The sequence below is a fragment of the Cyprinus carpio genome, chromosome A17, assembly GCF_018340385.1.
Source record: "Cyprinus carpio isolate SPL01 chromosome A17, ASM1834038v1, whole genome shotgun sequence".
Classification (NCBI taxonomy): domain Eukaryota; kingdom Metazoa; phylum Chordata; class Actinopteri; order Cypriniformes; family Cyprinidae; genus Cyprinus; species Cyprinus carpio.
In genome coordinates, this window is record NC_056588.1 from 22,695,745 (window position 1) to 22,713,543 (window position 17,799).

At 36.5% G+C, this 17,799-nt stretch overlaps 1 protein-coding gene across 1 annotated transcript in view; it reads left to right on the forward strand.

Moving 5' to 3' along the window:
• The window catches only part of LOC109108381 (ral GTPase-activating protein subunit alpha-2-like), a 230,076-nt gene that overhangs the window by 71,259 nt on the left and 141,018 nt on the right, over positions 1 to 17,799 (forward strand). Inside the window, 1 exon segment of the mRNA XM_042774578.1 lies at positions 4,754 to 4,805. Coding sequence (XP_042630512.1) covers positions 4,754 to 4,805 — 52 coding nt within the window.

Below are 17,799 nucleotides of genomic sequence, written 5' to 3' on the forward strand. Positions count from 1 at the left end.
TCTTAATGCTCTAGGCAGACTGTGTTAAGCGGCAGCGTTTAGTGGCGTGTGTCTATATGGCTATATTTACCAGCGGCAGTCATTACGGTTAGTCATGCAGTTGCATTCTGAGGGCTCAAGGTCACACACATCAACTGAGGTTTCCTGCCTTGCCCTACACAGACTGAGATTTCTAACTGGACTTCCCTGAATCTTTTCACAATAATAAGTATGGTAGATGGACAAAGAACCAAAATTCTTTGCAATTTTGCATTGAGAAATGTGATTTTTGATATTTGTACAGGACTAATTTTATACAATTAAATTTCGCTCGTAAATAATGAGTACATGATCCAGCTTTCTTTGCAAAGACTGAGATACGACTTTATACCCAAACATGATTACCTCACCTATTACCAATTCAACAGCTTACTGTAAACCGTTTCAAAAGGTTTAACATGAATATGCTATAGAGTCTTTTCACTTTTATGTTGCCTCTGCCCTGCCAACTTTTTTGGAGTGTGTCTGCATGCGTCAAAATCTTCTTTTATTTTTGTTAATTTATATATATTATATATATTATCATATTATATATATATATATGTATATATATATGATCTATATATATATATATTATATTATATATATAATATATTTACAAAATACATTTAGCTTGGTCAGTGAAACCATTGTATATCGTTCATTTCTTTGTACTTCTGTCAGTTAAATAAAGGTTACAGAGAAATCGAATAAATCAACAGATTCTTGATGATCTTGCATTTACAAAACAATCCAAACTTTCTGGAATTGGGGTTGAAGTTTGATTTCATGAAACAAAGGAGTCCTGTGAGCCTTTTATATTAATTATTGTCATGAACTCATGTTTATATTATATATATATATATATATATATATATATATTCAGCGCAGCATAGATATAGTATATACACACACACATATACCAAACAGGTCAACAGTTTGGAAACATTACTATTGTGTATGTTTTTGAAAGAAGTCTCTTCTGCTCATCAAGCCTGCATTTATTTATCAAAACTACAGCAAAAAACAGTTAATCATGTTGAAATATTATTACAACTTAAATAATAGTTTTCTTTTTGAATATACTTTAAAAAATATTTACTCCTGTGATGCAAGCTGAGAATTCAGCATCATTACTCCAAGTAATTCAGCTGAATCATGCCTGACATCCATCAGTCTATCACATGGATCCTTCTAAGTTAGAATATTATTCTAATATTCTGCTGATTTATTAGATGTGTTGGAAACAGTTTGCTGGCCTAATATATTTGCATGATTTAAAAGGTTAAAACAGAACTGCTATTTATTCAAAAAAAAAAAAAAAAAAATTTTCTAATAATATAAATCTTCTTTACTATCACTTTTATCAAATTTAACACATCCTTGCTGAATGAAAGTATTGATTTTATTAAAAAAAAAAGAAAAAAAAAGTACTGACCCCAAATTACTGACCAGTAGTGTATATGTTGTGTACACAAATATTTCTATTTAAAAACATCTGGTCTTTTTTTTATTTTTTTATTCATCAAATCGCTTTTTTTTAAAAAAGTATCACATTGTTCTGAAAAAATATTCAACAGGCAGAACTGTTTCCAACTGTGATAATGAATTATCATATTAGAATGATTTCTAAAGGATCATGTGATAATGATCCTAAAAATTCAGCTTTGCATCACAGAAATATAATGATAATTTAAAGTATAATCAATTGAAAATCAATTATTGTAATTGTAATAATATAACATCCAATATTACATTTTGTTTTTTTTTGTGTTTTTGATCAAATAAATGAAGGCTGTGATGAGCAGTAAGAAACTATTTAATTTTGTCTTTCTAAAGAAACTTCTTTCAAAAACATTAAAAATAGCAATGTTTCCAAACTTTTGACCTGTATTGTTTTTGTATATATATATATTATTTTTGTATGATGTATGGGTTATGCATGTAATGAAATGATTTTGAGTAAAACATTTTATGTTTTGTGAAAACCGGTAAACTGAAGTGCTTTGGTTAGCAGGATAATAGTCCAAAAATTGATCCTATATGAAATAAATCAGATATTGACACAACATAAAAGTAATATTACAACTTTTATCTGTCCTTTACTCAATGACACCAGTGCAAAAGTAAACTTGAGGTACAGTTGTGTTCAAATAAATAGCAGTGCCTTAATGAAAGTGAATAAAGTGCAAATATTTTAATAGCTTTTATTTCCATCTTTCAAATATAGTGTACACATATCAAGTATTAGGAGATGTTATCAAGCCTGTTTTTTTTTGTTTTGTTTTTTTTTTTTGCTTCAGAAACTGCATTTTTAATGTCACCCCACAATTTTTCAATTGTGCTTACTTGAGTTCAGGGATTGAGCTGGCCACTCAATTACCTCAATCCTTTGTGTCCTCAAACCAAGATGTTGCTTCATGTACTTGTGTGTTGTGAAACAGCCAGCCATTTGAGGGGATCTTTTCCTCTTTGGCATAGGGCAACATAATCTCTTTAAATGTTTTGATGTATTCAAACTGATCCATAATACCTGGAATACTATAAGTAGCCCCAACACTGTAGATTTATGAAAAACATCCCATACCAGGATTTTTGCACCATCATGCTTCAACAGTCTTCACAGTGTACTGAGGCTTGATTCAGCCTACCCGGGGGTCAATCTGACATACTGTCGATGACCCACTAGATCTTGAAAAGAACAGTTTCACTCTCTTTCAGTCCACAGAATGTTATGTCATTTCTCTTTGGGCCAATCGATAAGTTCCTTGGCAAATTTGAACTGATTCTGCACATGCCATTCTGCATATGGTGCTTTACAAGGGCTTCTTGCTGACAGCTTAGCTTCGAACAAACAACGTCTTATTGTAACAGTACCTACAGTACTTTCTGGAGCTAATGATTGGCTTGATCTTTGCCATTCTGACCTTTCTTTGATCCGTTTTAACAGTAGTTGCTTGTTTTCAATTTGTGTGATTTTGTTTTTTGTTGCCATTTAAGCAAAGCATTTGCCGATCATTTTAGCTGAACATCCTATAATTTGCTGCACTTCGTTTATAAGTTTTACCTTCTCTGATCAACTTTTTATCAAATTATGTTTTTCCCCATTGTTTGGCCCATTTTTTACTTTGCAATTCAGAAGGAAATATGTTTTATATCAATGTGCGAAACATTTCTCCCCTTCTCTTTAATAAAAGGACAATTCATGACACCTGTTTTTTTTTTTCACAGAAATAAATGAATTATATAATTAACTCCACACTTGGTATTATTTTGAAACACACCCTTTCAAATGCACTAGTCAGTTACTCAGAGCAAGCAGCATGCATGTCATACCGGTTTGGGCTGTTGTTTTTCTATTACACCACTACATCCACAAGTAAATTTTTGCAATGCAGAAATATTACTACTGCTAATAACAGTGGTTCATTAGGTTGTACTGATGTTGTACTGTTATTTTTTTTGAACACAACTGTGATTTACATAGTTTGAGTCTTAAATGTGTAACTGTCTTGTTGTGGATGTACTCTTCCTAGCAACACGCTAAAAAAAAACACTTTGGGGGCAACTAAAGTACAAAGAATTCTGTTACAACCAGTCTTCTCATATAATGTTATGTTTATGAACAGCTTGGCACTCCACCTCATGCACTTAACCCTTGCCCCGCCATTGACAGAATTACCGGCTTTCCATGTTTTCACTGTTTATAACGGTAGGAGGCGCTATCACACATCTTCTTGAAAGAGTATTAAACTTCTGGATTAAAACATGGTGAAGAAGAAGCAGAAATAAGCGATAACATATGTAAGCAGATGCATATGCAAAATAACACCATCAAACATTAATCAGCACATAAATCAAAACTGTAACGCTACCAAATGAAGTGTCGATCCAGGAAGTGGTTTAAGACTGTGTAAGCTTTGGGAGTGTTTTTTAATTTTATTGTTGTTAAATTAAACTTACAAGTGTTTTAAGGGTATAAAAAGAACTGCATGAAGTTAGAATAAAAAATTTATTTATTTATTTATTTATTGACACATTGCGCATGTTCAGATATATTCATACAACAAATATTCTGGGGGCCATGGAAATTTTGTGAAAATGATTAAAAATGCTGGCAGTGGTTGGCAACTTTCCAATCCCTATGCACATGCTTGTGAAGAAAAAAAAATATGAAGAAAAATGTAACACCTCAAGATATATATATATATAATTATATATAGATATAATATATATATTTATATATATATATAATTATTATTTTTTTAAACATTTCAGAGGAATGTGAATTTGACCTTGCTAGTCTGAATGTGTAACTCCTATCGTGAATGTGCTCTTCCCGTAACAACATGCTAAAATGCGGGCAGCTAAAGTTATTTTTTATAATTGCCCAAATAAAACTTTACAATAAGCTCTGTACATTAACATTAGTTAATGTGTAAGCTAACATGAACTAACAATGAGCAACAACGAGATTTTGGTGATTTTATGTATTCCAGACTTCAGTGCACAATTTCAGAGCCATAGCTTCACTTGAATAGTTTCAGGCTAAGCAGTTAGTCCTCAAAGTACTGCCAAAATGGTGCCTTAAAAAGTTTATATATACCTTTTGAAGTCACAAGATCTTCATTCTTATACAGCTAATCAGAGAAAAAGCACAAGCCTGAGTCAATAAACAATAATAAAGGGTGAATGTAAAATGACACAATAACTATTTCGGTTTCTTTTCTTTCAGGCGGAACAAAGCTCAACGGGAGGAGCTGGACTCCATCCTCTTTATTTTTGAAGTAAGTCTTTTCTACTTGTAGTCATTAGTGTTTCATGTAGTTTGTTGCTGTTGAGTTGTTAAACAGCTGAACTGTAGGTATCTGCGGATCTGTTTATGTCTGATTCACCTGCAGCTATGAGGTGGTTTTGAGTTGAAGGTGTTTTTTTTTTGTCCTGCTCTCCCAGAACAGGTTTTTTCCACTCTCTCTCCTGCTTTTTCCTGGAGGTGCCGTCCCCCCTGTGTCTTTTCCTGCCTGGCTGAAAAGTAGACACTAGTTTGCAATACAAATAGGCAGGCAGGGCATTCTCTGGTTTCATTTGCTAAGGGCGGTGAAAGTTTTTTTTTTTTTTTTTTTTTGGAAAAATCTTGTCTTGGTGTGAGAAGAGAGTTTGTGTTGCATAAACAGAAGTTGACTTGAAAGGTCACACTGGGGAAATGGCTTTTATATGTTTAATCAGAATTCATTTGAGTTTATTAATTATATTACGAGTGGAAAAACTGATGTTTATGTTGTTTAGAAGCTTTTGTTTTTAATATTGGCTGTTATTCATGCATTAATATTGCCCAACTGATCCATAGGCTAGTAGGTCAAGAAATACTGTCAGATGAAACATTGTAGGGGTGTGCACAAATAGTAGAATATTCGAATATTCAATCTGTAATGATTATTATGATTATGTGTTGCTTTTCTGGCCACAAACTGCAGGGAATCCATGATAAATCCTTAGCACACCCTAAAATTCAGTTACAGCTAAATGCACTGGGTGGCGCTGTGGAGCGTGTTAACAAGTTGATTGTGGCCTGTTTGATCACAGAATGTTTTCGTCTGCCTGGCAAAGTTTGGAAATTACTTTGCAAAATTGTCTTACTAATTGATCTTATAAAATGGAATTACTTTTGATCAAATGAATCAGTGAATCTGAGTTATCTTAATATCACCACCACAATGAGAATGGCATGAAATTGAAACACCAGTTGACTGAGGAAAGACAGTGCTTTAAAGGGATACTCCACCCCTAAATGAAAATTTTGTCATTAATCACTTACCCCCATGTCGTTCCAAACCCGTAAAAGCTTCGTTCATCTTTTAAGATATTTTGGATGAAAACCGGGAGGCTTGTGACTGTCCCATTGAATGCCATGTAAATTACACTGTCAAGGTCCAGAAAAGTATGAAAAGCATAATCAGAATAGTCCATCTGCCATCAGTGGTTCAACCGTAATGTTATGAAGCGACGACAATACTTTGTACACGGAGAAACAAAAATAACAAGTTTATTTAGCAATTTGTCTCCTCTGTGTCTTTCCACATCGCCGTAGTCGCATTCGGTTACGACAGCCAAGACGATAAAACTCTCTCCAAGATGATGAAATGTGCCTAATGTTATACTTGATCTGTAAATAGTTTCTCGCATAAAAGGGATTTATCTTGCTGGAGTTTCGTGCTGTTTCTAAATGGTGTAAATTTCTACCAGATATCTGGTTAGATCACAAGACCGGAGTAGAGAGCACTATGAATTGTTCTTAACGAGCACAGGAACTGAAATTTAAAACTGTGAAAAGAAAAGGCTCAGTAAACTAACGCACATATTTAATACGCATCAATATCTCTTCTCTTTGTGCTTTGAACTTCTCTATGCGGAGCGCTGCGCTCTGTGACTCAGTGTTTGCTTCAAGTGTGTCATTCTGTGCACGGGATGCGCATAAGCGCTTTGTGCCACTCCGTATTTGGAGCCTTTAGTATTATAACACTTTTGCGCAATGAAAGATTATTAATAGACTTTCTTGTTCGTCTTGTCTATCATATGTTGCTGCCTCATTACTCTGCTATATATTTAAAAGAAATATCTTATAATTTATACAGTAGTCAAAATTTGAAGTAGATCAAAAAGTTAATCAATGTTGTCCTAAGACAAGAACGGATATTGTTTTGGGTTTAGGACAATTCTGATGAAAAGGTTTTTATCATCCACTTCAGACCTGCTTGATTTTGGGCTACGTGCAGCTCGTGTGAGCGGCTGTGAGTGACGGTGACGGTATATAAACGCATCAACATTCATTCATAATGTACAAATTAAGCTTTTTTTAAAGATTTAAACTTTAAAAGTACATTAAAATAGAAACAACCCAAATTTATTCAACATGGAAAGCAATAGAAATGTAGTAACTAAGTCATTTCCCCAGATAATTGTTTCATATTGTGTGCTTTGCAGGGCTGCGGGACACAGGACAAAAAGGCTATCAACTTAATAGTTCATTCGTTCCTACGACTTATTATTTTGTGGCAACTGTCCATGTTTCATTTATTTGTTCCTTAAATAACCCATGATTTAACTGAAATAAGGGAACAAATTAATAAATCAAACGAATTCTTAATTAATGAAATCTTTCATTTTGCTTCCCGCATGTTTACCACAGTAAGAGATGCGAAAACAGTGATTAAAAGTGAAAGACAATAAAATAAACCTGTGAAATTAGGGGGTTAGATGGTGGGGATTTAGTGAAAAGAAACCATGCCTAAATATTATTGAATTTGTGGAAATTCGTGACCAACCGGCAAACCAGAGCAAAGTCGCGTAAATGCAGGCTATGGGCTGGAACACATCCGAAAGCATGGTGCGATGTAACATTTTCCAGCTAACCAATTATTCCTCTAATAACCAAAGCTTTTATACCACACTTGTCATAATCAGACCTTATAATTTGTAATTAAATAAATGCTGGATTCAAAACAGCAATTAAAAGGTGCTGTGACCAACACAGACAATACGTTTTCCCAGAGCATTTAATGATGTCACTAAACGGTGACACCGAGTATAGCGTTCACAAGTTTTTCTGCATGGACTAACTAGGGCATAGGTTCTCAAGCCCTGGGACAAAATGGGATGCTTTACAGAAAATGCATAGCCTATATAAGTAAATAGGCCTAACATAAAAATAACAATTTGTTTAAATAAAAAAAAGAATTATATATATAAGAATATATATATAATAATAAAATCTGACTTAATTAAGATAACGAATTTAAAACAGAAGTGTGGCTCTTTTACAAGAGCACAAATCATCTGTTTTTATTGTGTGTGCGCATGAATGTAAGTTATTTTTTTTGGTGTTTCTTACTCCAAAAAGTTTTTATTTTTTTTTTTTTTTTTTATGTTTTTTTTTTTTTGTTTTTGTTTTTTTGATATTTTTATTTAAATTCATAGCAATTCAAACTTACATCGCAGTTCATTATCTAAATAAGTCAACCAAACGTATAACAGGTTACACTGGTCAGTTTAAATAGACCGTAGTATACCGGTCCACTATGCTGTTATGCCAAGGACGTTTTTCTCATGTGAAGAGGATGATCTTTTCCAGCTATTTGCGAATGCGTGTAAAGTACAAGCCTAGTTTACATTATAAATAATAGTTTAACAATTAAATACATTGCAAATATGGAAACATTTGGATTTGTGCAGAGTGAGATGTGAGCAATAACCTCCAAATACATCCAAACGCGCTCACTCTTCCTCGTATGCACACACGCATGCTCACGATCTAATGCACTGTAAATGCCGGATTTTTAAAAACAAATAGGCCTACTGGAATGCAAAAATTAAAAATCTTACATTTTCCGGTAGTAGAACCAAACAGGATCAAATTAAGTACTGGTCATAATACTCCGATAAAAATGTTTGATGTGAGCAGTGTGCGAGCCCTACTTGGGGATGGAAGTGGTTCTCTGACTGCACAGCACAGCCACACACGCCACAGTTAGGCCTATGTTTGGGATGATTTTATTTTATATGCCATAATGTCAGTTGAAAACATTGTTGTATTTTAAAACACAATTGTGTTTTAAAATACAACAACGAGCACCACAAAACAATATAAAGAGGCGCGTTCAGCGGTCTCCCTGCCGGGAAAGAAAACAGTCAACAAAGTAAAATGATCTCAAACATACGGCGTGCTCTCTTCATTTTATCAAATGATCTTAATCACATCTATCCATTTTATAATCCTGCAACTAGCATTTTATTCAGACTAAAAACCCCTTTAATTCAAGTGAGAAATTTTTTTTTTTTTTTTGAGTGGCTTTTGCACATCCTTTGTGCGTGCCGCTGCAATAGACGCATTTTGTAGCATTAAGGTTTACCATTAATTGATTAATTGATCGTTAATTTAAACGATGATCGATCATAGAAATGATTGAAAATTGACATCCCTACTTCAGATGCTAACTACTATAGTGTATATTTATATTTAAATATATTACTTGTTTTTCATTAATGTATTTTACAACAATACAAAGAGCATTGTGTAGGCCTACCGGATTTAGTCCCACACTTTTTCACTTTTATTTGTTACCCACTAATTCAGATGGCATTGTGTAGGCCTACCGGATTTAGTCTTTTTCACTTTTATTTGTTACCCACTAAATAATAATTAGTAATAGTATTACAGAATATCCATTAACCTTGTTAATTACCCACTAAATAATAATTAGTAATAGTATTTTTGTCATAGAATATGATTATATAATTTTTTGTTTGTTATTTTTCTTTATAATGAAGCTGTCTATATTTAGTGGATTGTGATTGAACTACACATTGATGTATAGAAATTCTACACTGATTACAAAAACTGTATTGATATCGGATCGGTATTGGTTCTGAAAAAGTGGTATCGAGCCAGCCCTAATATAAAAGAAATACCTATGTGCTTCAGCAACTAGCTCCCCACCTGAGAGGGTTTTAAGTGCCAGTGGGAATATAGTTTCATACCACAGAGCTTCTCTTAAACCAGAGACAGTTAACAGACTTGTGTTCTTAGCTAAATGCCTGTAAAAAATACTTATGCCAGTCTAATTATTTTCTCCAGTTGCACAGTGTAAATTGTAAATTGCATGCACTAAAAAAGTTGACAATGCACTTGACTTGTTTTGCACTACTTCAGTTACATATAGGCCTACATGTGTTCATTTAATAAAAAGCAGTAAGTGATCACTTGGTCTAGATTATTATTATTATTTTACTGCTTAAATTTGCAGTAAACATTTAGTATTTATTTTGTAACAATAGCTGTTTAATCTAAATTGTTTTTGTTGTTGTTTTTTTTATGGGGGCAGAAGAACATCATGTTTTTTTATTATTTAAAACCAAATGCAAACATATCGAGATATATAACGAATATTGTAAAGATTTTGACAAAATTTAGATATAATTTTTTTATATATATCACCGAGCCCCAGTATTGACACAAAGTTCAAATTATTTGCAACGGTCACGTTGTCGCATCTAGTGTAGACAGACTTTAGCTGTTGCGACACGACAGCTGTCGCGTCCGGTGTAGACATGGTGTCTGTGTGGTGAGCAAAGAAAACTGCGTGTGTGTTCATAATTGAGCTCTATTTTGCGCCTTCTCATGCTCGAATGATTTAAAATCGCTTGAAAGTTTAAACTGACAGGACCAAAACACATGCAAATTATGAACCTTCATTGTATGATGGTTAAACTTTGCAATTAATCTAACCCTGATACCTGGTCCATACGGAATTACGATCAGTAGGTCTATACTAAACAATGCACATCCTGCAATGTGACTATCGCTGATGTGTTTTTGATGCTGAAACGATATATCGTGCAGACCTAGCGCTGACAAACAGCAGAAACACTAGGTACATTTATATGAACACTTTTTGCTTCCATCGGAATGAATTTGTTCTGTTTGACGAATCCGAACGTAGTGTTTACATGAACACTGAATAAAGTGATCGGGTTGATGTGTGTTTATGTCACAAACTTCTAATCGGATTTAATCTTTTGACATGCGCACACTGCATGAATATGCAGAGTTTCCCACTGTTGTGGCATACTGTTTTAAAAAGCACACTTGGTATTTATCTACTCTAGGTTCTAATTAGGCAACGACCAGCACATGAACTGTTGTGCAGTACTGCTTGCTTTATAAAACAGTAAAAATGCCCCTTCCTGCACCCAAAACCAGTCGTCTATGGATGATTGTCTTAAACAAGGACTGGTGGGATGTTGTCCTGCTCCACTTCACAGACGCTGAGTGAAAGGAGAGTTTTATAATGACGGGACACTCATTTATGACACTTTATTCACCAGATAGAATGGCTCTATGTGTGTTTGTGTAGAGTTTTATAATGATGGGATCAGTTATTGGCATCCTCAGATTTTCATTACAATCCTCAAAATATTTCGGGGACGAACGTGTTTTACGACTTTTTTATTCAGATACTCACATTTGACATTGGATAAGGGTTAAAAAAGTCCATTAGAAAGTTAACTCCTAGTTTCAACGTGGCGAAATTCTGTCTATACTGAAATGTCTATAATTTATTTTTGTGTTTGGGGAATTCTGATTTTGATTTTGGGTTTGGTATTTATATTTAACTTGGGCTTTGTATATATATAGTTAATTTTGTTGGTATATAAAACAAACATAAACCTAATATGAAAAATAAAATACAAATGTGCGCACACACACACACAAACGCACACGCATATAATGTATACACACACACACATACACACATATATAATATGACCTATTTAGATAAAAATAAATATGACCTATATATGATATGACCTATTTAGATAAAAACAAAAATGTTGGCTACAAAAAAAGAGCTATGAAATATTTAATCATGGCTGACTTATGAACATGTGCTTTTTTCTTGACAGCAAATGAGAATAGTGAACTTTGTACTCATCGAACATCTCATTAGCTTTTCACGTTGGCATCAGCGTACTGTGGCTGTGTGGCGGAGCGCCTACTGTACGTACAGCAACAGCAGGAGAGAAACCATTAGTAGACTCATGCTGTGGCAGCACCACACTGTTAATGCAGCATGAAACCTTCACAACCTCCATCTTACACAGGCCCGTCTCCACCCGCACACCCTCATTCCTCCCTCGTCCTGTGTCATAGCTTGTCCTGTCCTGGCTGCTGTTTTGTGTTGTGACCGCACTGGAAGGAATTGTGGCAAACACCTCTATGTGGTGGGTGTCTGACCCCCTTTTTTATGGGTCGGCAGAGGAGAGATGATCGCTCAGGCTGCTGTCAGGCAGGGGGTGTAGGGGCTGGTATTGTTCTCCTCCTTCTGCTCCTCCTCCTCCTCCTCCTCTGTGCCTCTCTTTGTGTCTGGCACCATCGAGACATCTACCAAAGTTGTGGATTATGGCTGCATTCTCCTGTGTGTGAATAGTGAATGCACTTTCCAAAGCACGCACACATGTTTGTGTCTTGTTAATGTGTAAGCTGAAGATCATGTTTGATGACACAGCGGCAGGGTTATTATCGTTAATAAAATCTAAAACCATTTGACATTTATTTATATATATATATATATATATATATATATATATATATATATATATATATATATTCAGCTACCATAGAACATTTAACATTTTTAGTTGAACTAAGTCAATGTATTTTAGCTTGCACAGAGTAAGTTGGAAGATACTGACCACTGCACCGCCATTAGCACAGCTATTGCTCATTAGGTAAAGCAACATACTTGTAGCCACCTACAACCAAAAAACAAATACTTAATCTGACAAAAGTTAAGTATTACTGAACATTGAACTAACAGGTCTTTCCCTTTACTCAAAAACACATAAAATACAACTTGATTTCAACATTTATTCTCCCAATCCAGCCCTATGCAAATCATGCTGGGAAATAACAATCCACCACACAGTAAGGGGGCTTTCACACTAGCACTTTTGGTCAAGCCAAGTCAAGTCAAGTCATCTTTATTTATATAGCACTTTAAACAAAAAAGATTGCATCAAAGCAACTGAACATCAATTAGGAAAGCAGTGTGTCAATAATGCAAAATGACAGTTAAAGGCAGTTCATCATTGAATTCAGTGATGTCATCATGCAGCGAAGTTCAGTTTAAATAGTATCTGTGCAATAATTTGCAAGCAAGTCAACGATATCACTGTAAATGAAGTGTCCCCAACTAAGCAAGCCAGAGGCGACAGCGGCAAGGAACCAAAACTCCATCTGTGACAGAATGGAGAAAAAAAACCTTGGGAGAAACCAGGCTCAGTTGGGGGGCCAGTTCTCCTCTGGTCAGACGAAACCAGCAGTTCAATTCCAGGCTGCAGCAAAGTCAGATTGTTCAGAAGAATCATCTGTTTCCTGTGGTCTTGTCCCAGTGGTCGTCTGAGACAAGGTCTTTACAGGGATCTGTCTCTGGGGTTCTAGTTGTCCTGGTCTCCTCTGTCTTTCAGGGCTGTAGAGGTCCTTTCTAGGTGCTGATCCACCATCTGGGCTGGATACAGACTGGATCCGGGTGACTGCAGTGACCCTCTGACTTGGATACAGACTGGATCTGGTGGCTACGGTGACCTCGGAATAAGAGAGAAACAGACTAATATGGGCGTAGATGCCATTCTTCTAACGATGTAGCAAGTACATCAGGTGTTATGGGAAGTGTTCCCGGTTCCGGTTTACCTAATTAATGCAGCCTAAAAATCCTTTAACGGATTTGGATATTAGAAGTGTATTAGTATGTTATGTGTAAGCCAGGTTAAAGAGATGGGTCTTTAATCTAGATTTAAACAAGAGTGTGTCTGCCTCCCGAACAATGTTAGGTAGGTTATTCCACAGTTTGGGCGCTAAACAGGAGAAGGATCTGCCGCCCGCAGTTGACTTTGATATTCTAGGTACCGTATTTTCCGGACTATAAGTCGCACTTTTTTTCATAGTTTTCTTTGGTTTTGTAGGTAAAGTGGAGAAGGATCTGCCTATCAATTTATTGACATGAACTGATAGAAATGAACCGAGAGAAATGAAACCAAGAGAAATTAACCAATAGAAAACATTCCCGTCTCCAGCCGTGAGAGGGCGCTCTATGCTGCTCAGTGCTCCTGTTAAAACTGAAAACTGTTAACTGAAATCTTAACTTAAAGACAACTGAGAAATGAATGCAAATAAAATGCCCCCCAAAAAGAAAATCCTATTCTGCAGATTAGCAAACTGCAGATGTAAAATATGCAGCCGAAAACGGTAACGAGCAGCAGAAGAAAGTTTGGGAGTGAGTGAGAAACTTGTGAGGGACTGGCGTAAAACAGAGGGTTACTCTAACTCAAATGAAGAAAACAAAAAAAGCTAACCGCGGGCTGAAAGCAAGATGGCCAGAGCTGGAGGAACGAGTCCACAGATTGGTGCTTGAACAACGCGCTGCCGGGAGAGGCTTGTCAACAGTGCAGTTGCGTCTCCACGCCATGGTAGTAGCCAAGGAGATGAATATAAATGATTTTGCTGGCGGGCCTTTCTGGTGTTACCGCTTCATGCAACGCAACCGCCTCTCTATCAGAGCACGGACAACATTGTGTCAGAAAACTGCCAGCAGACTTCCAAGCTAAGGTCGACAGTTTCCGTGAGTTCGTTAAAAAGCAGGTTACTGAATACAACGTGTCACCGGACCATATTATAAGATTGTTGGAGGTAAGATTCAGGTCAACCACATCAAAGAGCCGAAGTGTCGGAGAGAAAGGGCAGAAAAGTGTGAATATAGTGACAACTGGTCATGAGAAATCTCGCACTTCACAGTGGTGCTGGCATGTTGTGGAGATGGATCGAAATTGCCACCGATGGTCATTTTCAAACGGAAAACCATGCCCAAAGACGAATCTCCCCCCACAGTTGTCGTGGCCGTGAATGAGAAAGGGTGGATGAATCAAGAAATGATTAACCTTTGGCTTACAAAGTGCTACATTAAGCGTCCTGATGGCTTCTTTAAAACACGCAAAGCCCTGCTTGTGATGGACAGTATGCGAGCGCACATAACGCCACAATTCAAAGATAAAATAAAAGCGTGCAACTCCATACCTGTCATCATCCCTGGAGGTTTAACCAAAATACTCCAGCCACTCGACATCTCGGTGAACCGGAGCTTTAAGGCAGTCTTGCGTCGCCTGTGGGAGGAGTGGATGGTGGACGGAGAGCACAGCTTCACGGCAACCGGGAGAATGCGCCATGGAACTTATCAGCAAGTCCTTGGATGGATCGACACAGCATGGGCTTCAGTGACAACCGAAACCATCCTGTCGGGATTCAGAAAGGCCGGAATAACTGGAACTGATGCGGAGTCTGACGACAGCCCCGCAGAAGAAGAAGAGACGGCGCTTCATCTTCCTTCGGAGTTGGCGGAGTTGTTCAGAAGCGACACAGAGGATGAAGAATTCAACGGATTCAGTGAAGTGGAATAAGATCGCGGGAGCTTTGTGAACTTGTTTAGTGTTACCGGTAACTGTTGGACTCGCTGGCTTGTTATGTTAATTTTAGCCTATTCAGCCTTCCAGGTATGTTTTTATGCTATTATGTAGCTAACTGTTAATGTGTTATGTTAACATACATATTCAGCCTGTTGTTCTGTGTACTATTGTGTACCATTAGCTGAATAACTTGCCTTTCCAGATTACCAATATCTGTTCTTGGTCTTGGATTTTAAATAAAGTTAATATTTCAGTTAACAGTTTTCAGTTGTTTTCAGTGGTAGACTACAGGAGCACTGAGCAGCATAGAGCGCCCTCTCGTGGCTGTAGACGGTAATGTTTTCTCTTGTTTCTTGGTTCTAAATAAATGCGACTTATAGTCCAGTGCGACTTATATATGTTTTTTTTCCTCGTCATGACGTATTTTTGGACTGATGCGACTTATACTCAGGTGCGACTTATAGTCCGAAAAATACGGTATTATCAAATTGCCAGAGTTTTGAGAACGAAGCGGACGTGGAGGACTAAAATGTAACAAGAGCTCGTTCAAATACTGAGGTGCTAAACCATTCAGGGCTTTATAAGTAATAAGCAAGATTTTAAAATCTATACGATGTTTGATAGGGAGCCAGTGCAGTGTTGACAGGACCGGGCTAATATGATCATACTTCCTGGTTCTAGTAAGAACTCTAGCTGCTGCATTTTGGACTAACTGGAGTTTGTTTACTAAGCGTGCAGAACAACCACCCAATAGAGCATTACAATAGTCTAACCTTGAGGTCATAAACGCATGGATTAACATTTCTGCATTTGTCATTGAGAGCAAAGGCCCGTAATTTAGATATATTTTTGAGATGGAAAAATGCAGTTTTATAAATGCTAGAAATGTGGCTTTCTAAGGAAAGGTTGCTATCAAATAGCACACCTAGGTTCCTAACTGATGATGAAGAATTGACAGAGCAGTCATCAAGGCTTAGACAGTGTTCTAGGTCATTACATGCAGAGCTTTTAGGCCCTATAATTAACACCTCTGTTTTTTCAGAATTAAGCAGTAAGAAATTACTCGTCATCCAGTTTTTTATATCGACTATGCATTCCGTTAGTTTTCCAATTTGGTATGTTTCGCCGGGCCGCGAAGAAATATAGAGCTGAGTATCATCAGCATAACACGGAAAGCTAACACCGTGTTTCCTGATGGTATCTCCCAAGGGTAACATGTAAAGCGTGAAGAGTAACGGCCCTAGTACTGAGCCTTGTGGTACTCCATACTGCACTTGTGAACGATATGATACCTCTTCATTCACTGCTACGAATTGATGGGGGTCATATAAGTACGATTTAAACCATGCTAATGCACTTCCATTAATGCCAACAAAGTGTTCTAGCCTATGCAAAAGAATAGTGTGGTCAATAGTGTCGAACGCAGCACTAAGATCCAATAGCACTAATAGAGAGATACAACCATGATCAGATGATAAGAGCAGGTCATTTGTAACTCTAAGGAGAGCAGTCTCAGTACTGTGATACGGTCTAAATCCTGACTGGAAATCCTCACAGATGCCATTTTTCTCTAAGAAGGAATATAATTGTGAGGATACTACCTTTTCTAGTATCTTGGAAAGAAAAGGGAGATTCGAGATCGGTCTATAATTAACTAGTTCTTTGGGGTCAAGTTGTGTTTTTTTTGATGAGAGGCTTAATAACAGCCAGTTTGTAGGTTTTGGGGACATACCCTAATAACAGTGAGGAATTAATAATAGTCAGAAGAGGATCTATGACTCCTGGAAGCACCTCTTTTAGGAGCTTAGATGGAATAGGGTCTAACAATATGTTGTTGGTTTTAGATGATTTAACAAGTTTATACAATTCTTCCTCTCCTATAGTAGAAAATGAGTGGAACTGTTCCTCAGGGGATCTATAGTGCACTGTCTGATGTGATACTGTGGCTGATGGCTGCATGGTTACAATTTTATCTCTAATAGTATCGACTTTAGAAGTAAAGTAGTTCATAAAGTCATTACTGCTGTGATGTTGAGAAATGTCAACACTTGTTGATGCTTTATTTTTTAGTTAATTTAGCCACTGTATTGAATAAATACCTGGGGTTATGTTTGTTTTCTTCTAAAAGAGACGAAAAGTAATCAGATTTAGCAGTTTTTTATGTTTTTCTGTAAGATAGGTTACTTTCTCTCCAAGCAATACGAAATACCTCTAGTTTTGTTTTCCTCCAGCTGCGCTCCATTTTCCGGGCTGCTCTCTTTAGGGTGCGAGTGTGCTCATTACACCACGGTGTCAGACTGTTTTCCTTTACCTTCCTTAAGCGTAAAGGAGCAACTGTATTTAAAATGCTAGAAAAGAGAGAGTCCATAGTTTCTGTTACATCATCAAGTTGTTCTGAGGTTTTGGATATGCTAAGGAATTGGGATACATCAGGAAGATTACTTACAAAGCAGTCTTTTGTGGTAGAAGTGATGGTTCTACCATACTTGTAACAAGAAGTAGAATTTACAGTTTTAGCTATATGAAGTTTGCACAAAACTAAATTATGATCTGATATATCATCGCTTGGCTGCATAATTTCAACACCATCAACATCAATTCCATGTGACAGTATTAAATCTAGAGTATGATTTCGACAATGAATAGGTCCTGAGACGTGTTGTCTAACCCCAATAGAGTTCAGAATAATAAACAATAATTTTGGTGCACACCCGGGTTCAATTGACGTCAGAGTTTGGTACGTTTGGATAATGTGAACGTGGTCTTCCG